General features: G+C 41.1%; 1 protein-coding gene across 1 annotated transcript; it reads right to left on the reverse strand.

Moving 5' to 3' along the window:
* Window positions 1–1,518: 1,518 nt before the first annotated feature.
* Window positions 1,519–3,015, reverse strand: LOC107747726 (golgin subfamily A member 6-like protein 22). Its single transcript, XM_016562317.1, has 3 exons — window positions 2,839–3,015; window positions 2,488–2,793; window positions 1,519–2,370 (listed from the first exon to the last, which is right to left on the reverse strand). The coding sequence occupies exons 1-3, from the start codon at window positions 3,013–3,015 to the stop codon at window positions 1,540–1,542; spliced, it is 1,314 nt and encodes a 437-aa protein (XP_016417803.1). The 3' UTR covers window positions 1,519–1,539.
* Between the last annotated feature and the right edge of the window lie 295 nt (window positions 3,016–3,310).

The following is a 3,310-nucleotide window of genomic DNA, read 5'->3' on the forward strand; positions in this document are numbered from 1 at the left end:
AGCGCGCTCTTGGCAAAATTGTCCCAGGCATTCTAAGTGGCTGAGGAGGAAGGATCTGTGAGATAATAGCTCGTCCTCTGACTGGGCCAGGATGAGCCAGTCGTTGAGATAATTCAGAATGCGGATTCCCATCTGTCTCAGTGGGGAAAGAGCCACATCTATGCACTTCGAAAAAATGTGAGGAGCCAGGGACAGTCCAAAGGGAAGGACTGTGTATTGATATGCCACTCCCTCGAAGGCAAATCTCAAGAATCGCCTGTGGTGGGGGGGCTATCTGGATGTGGAAGTAGGCGTCTTTCAGATCCAGCGAAAAGAACCAGTCCCCTGGGCACACTTGCGAGAGGATCTGCTTCAATGTAATAATCCTGAACGGCCGTTTCATGAGGGCACGGTTCAGGTGCCTGAGATCGAGGATGGGCCTTAGGCCGCCATACTTTTTGGGGATGAGGAAGTAGGAAGGACATGTGCGTCCTGAACCGATGTGGAGAACACGCCGCTGAATCGCAGGGGTCTTCGAGCGAATTGAAGTGAGTAGCCTCGTTTTATTATCCCCAGAACCCATTTTGACACCCCGGGGATGGCCTGCCAGGCCTCGGCCCGCGTGGCAAGGGATTAGGTTGGTTCGAGCGACAGGCCGCCTTCCGGGGACCCAACGCTCGTGATAGGCGGATAGTAGCTGCTCGCATCACAGCCTATCTGACAAACATTTCTGGCTGGAAGAAGGACCATCACCATCAACTCAACCTTGCTAAGAAAGAACTGCTGGTGGTGTCAGCCAACCCAGCATTTCATTGCAACTTCTCCATTCAGCCTGGTTCATCAACCATAACTCCTTCCAGGACAGCCAGGAACCTTAGAGTTTTGATTAATGATCAGTTAAACTTCACAGACCATATTACTACAATGACTCGGTCCTGCAGATTTGCCTTATACAACATTAGGAAGATTAGACCCTTCCTATTAGAGCAGGCCTCACAACTCCTTTTCCAAGCTCTTGCTCTCTCCAGACTTGACTATTTTAATGCTCTCTTGGCGGGCCTTCCAGCATGTACTGTCAAGCATCTGCAACTGATCCAGAATGCAGCAGAGAGTGGTCTTCAATAAGCTTAAGAAAAGGGCGCACATCACACCTCTCTTCAACAGTTTGCACTAGCTGCCAATAGCTGCTCACATCAAATTCAAGGTACTGATGTTTGCCTACAAGACGACCACTGGCTCTGCACCGATATACCTAAACTCGCTAGTTCAGACTTACGCGCCCTCCAGAAGCTTGCGTTCTGCAAGTGAACGGCGCCTTGTGGTGCCATCTCAAAGAGGCACAAATTCACTCACACAGACTTTTTCCTGGACTGTTCCCAGCTGGTGGAATGATCTGCCTGTCTCAATCCAAGCAGCTGTTTTCAAAAAACATCTAAAGACACATATTTTCCATCAGCACCTGCCCAATTAATACTAGCACTTATCTATTCTATCCTCTTCTACTCTATTCTTTGTAATTTATGTATTAAAAGAAAAAAAAACTTTGTGTACTATGCTAGACTAACTGAGACTTGTCATGGCACTTGCATACTGTTGCCCTCTTGTTGATTTGATTGCTTCTTTTGTTCTCCTCATTGGTAAGTCGCTTTGGATAAAAGCATCTGCTAAATTATTAAATGTAAATGTAAATGTAAATGTAAATTGAGGTATGAAGTTCAACCTACTCTTTGTGTGATCACTAACTGGACATTGTTGTTTCTTGTGTAGTTCCGATTTTTGTTTTTCTTCTCTTTTCTTCTTCTCTTCTTCCTTTTTCTGTATTTCATCTAGTTTTTCTTTCTCCCATTGCATTCGTTCTAGTTTAATCTGTTCAAGCATTTCATTCTCCTTTTCCTCTCTGTCTTTTATTAGTCTTTTATATCGTTCTTCTCTCTCTCTGAATTCCTCTTCTCTTCTCTTTCTCTCTTTGTCCTGATTCTGTCGTTCTTCCTCCATCATCATCTTCATTCTCTCTTTCTCTTCTTCATGTTTCTTCATCAGTTCTTCTCTTTCTATCTTCAGTTTCTCCATCAGGATCTTCATCTTGTCTTCTTCTTCATGTTTAGACTGAAGATCTTCTTTCTCTCTTTTCTTTCTCTCTCGTACTTCTTTCAGTCTCTGATTAAATTCATCATGAACTCTCTGTTCTTTCTCTCTTCTTTTCTCATCCTCTTCTTCTCTTCTCGTCTCTTCCTCTAGTTTCTGTTTCTCCCATTCCTCTCGTTCTCTCTTCATCTCCTTGCACATCTTTTCCTCACTCTCTTCTTTCTCTTTTATTAGTATTTTATATTGTTCTTCTCTCTCCATAAACTCTTCTTCTCTTCTCTTTCTCTCTTCATCATTTCTCTCTTTCTCTTCTTTGTGTTTCTTCATCAGTTCTTCGTTTTCTTTAATTTCTCCTTTATGTTGTTCTTCTCTCTCATTAAATTCATCTTCTCTTTTCTTTCTCTCATTCTCTATTCTGTTCACCATTCTTTCCATTTCTGTTTCGTATTTGGTCTGTAGATTTTCTTTTTCTCTCTTCATATTCTCCTTTTCTTGCCTCATTTCATTTTTTAACATCTCTTGTTCTATTTTCATTTCCTCTCGTATCTGCTGCTCCTTTTCTTTCATTTCTGTTTTATATTGTTCTTCTCTTTCTCTGATTAATTCTTCTCTCCTCTTTCTCTCTTTGTCCTGATTCTGTTGTTCTTCCTCCATCATCATCTTCATTCTCTCTTTCTCGTCTTCACGTTTCTTCATCAGTTCTTCTTTCTCTTTCATTGGTGTTTTGTACTGTTCTTCTTTTTCATTAAATTCTTCTCTTTTCTTTCTCTCTTCACCATTTCTCTCTTTCTCTTCTTCATGTTGCTTCATCAGTTCTTCTTTTTTGTTCATTCCTCTTTTATATTGTTCTTCTCTCTCATTAAATTCATCTTCTCTTTTCTTTCGCTCATTCTCTATTCTGTTCATCAGTCTGTCTGTTTCTGTTTTATGTTGTTCTTCTCTCTCTCTCATGTGTTCAAAAATGTCTCTGTTATAACTCAGTTATAACAGCCAAGCAAAAACTAACTTTAATAATGTAAGGATCAAGAGCCCAACTAAAACAAACACTGTAATAATGCAATAATGGTCAATCCTCACTCAATTAATCACTTATCGCATTAACTTTAACTCTTCTTCTTCTTCTTGTATGATTTGCGGCAGCTTAGACGCTTCAAAGGCGTATTGCTGCCCTCCCCAGTTCATCTGAAGAACTCCATCTCATAGATTAAATCCTCAAATAAAGACCAGTGTGGAGTAAAAAACGTAT

This window comes from Sinocyclocheilus rhinocerous, unplaced genomic scaffold, assembly GCF_001515625.1.
Source record: "Sinocyclocheilus rhinocerous isolate Xijiao unplaced genomic scaffold, SAMN03320098_v1.1 scaffold12784, whole genome shotgun sequence".
Classification (NCBI taxonomy): Eukaryota; Metazoa; Chordata; class Actinopteri; order Cypriniformes; family Cyprinidae; genus Sinocyclocheilus; species Sinocyclocheilus rhinocerous.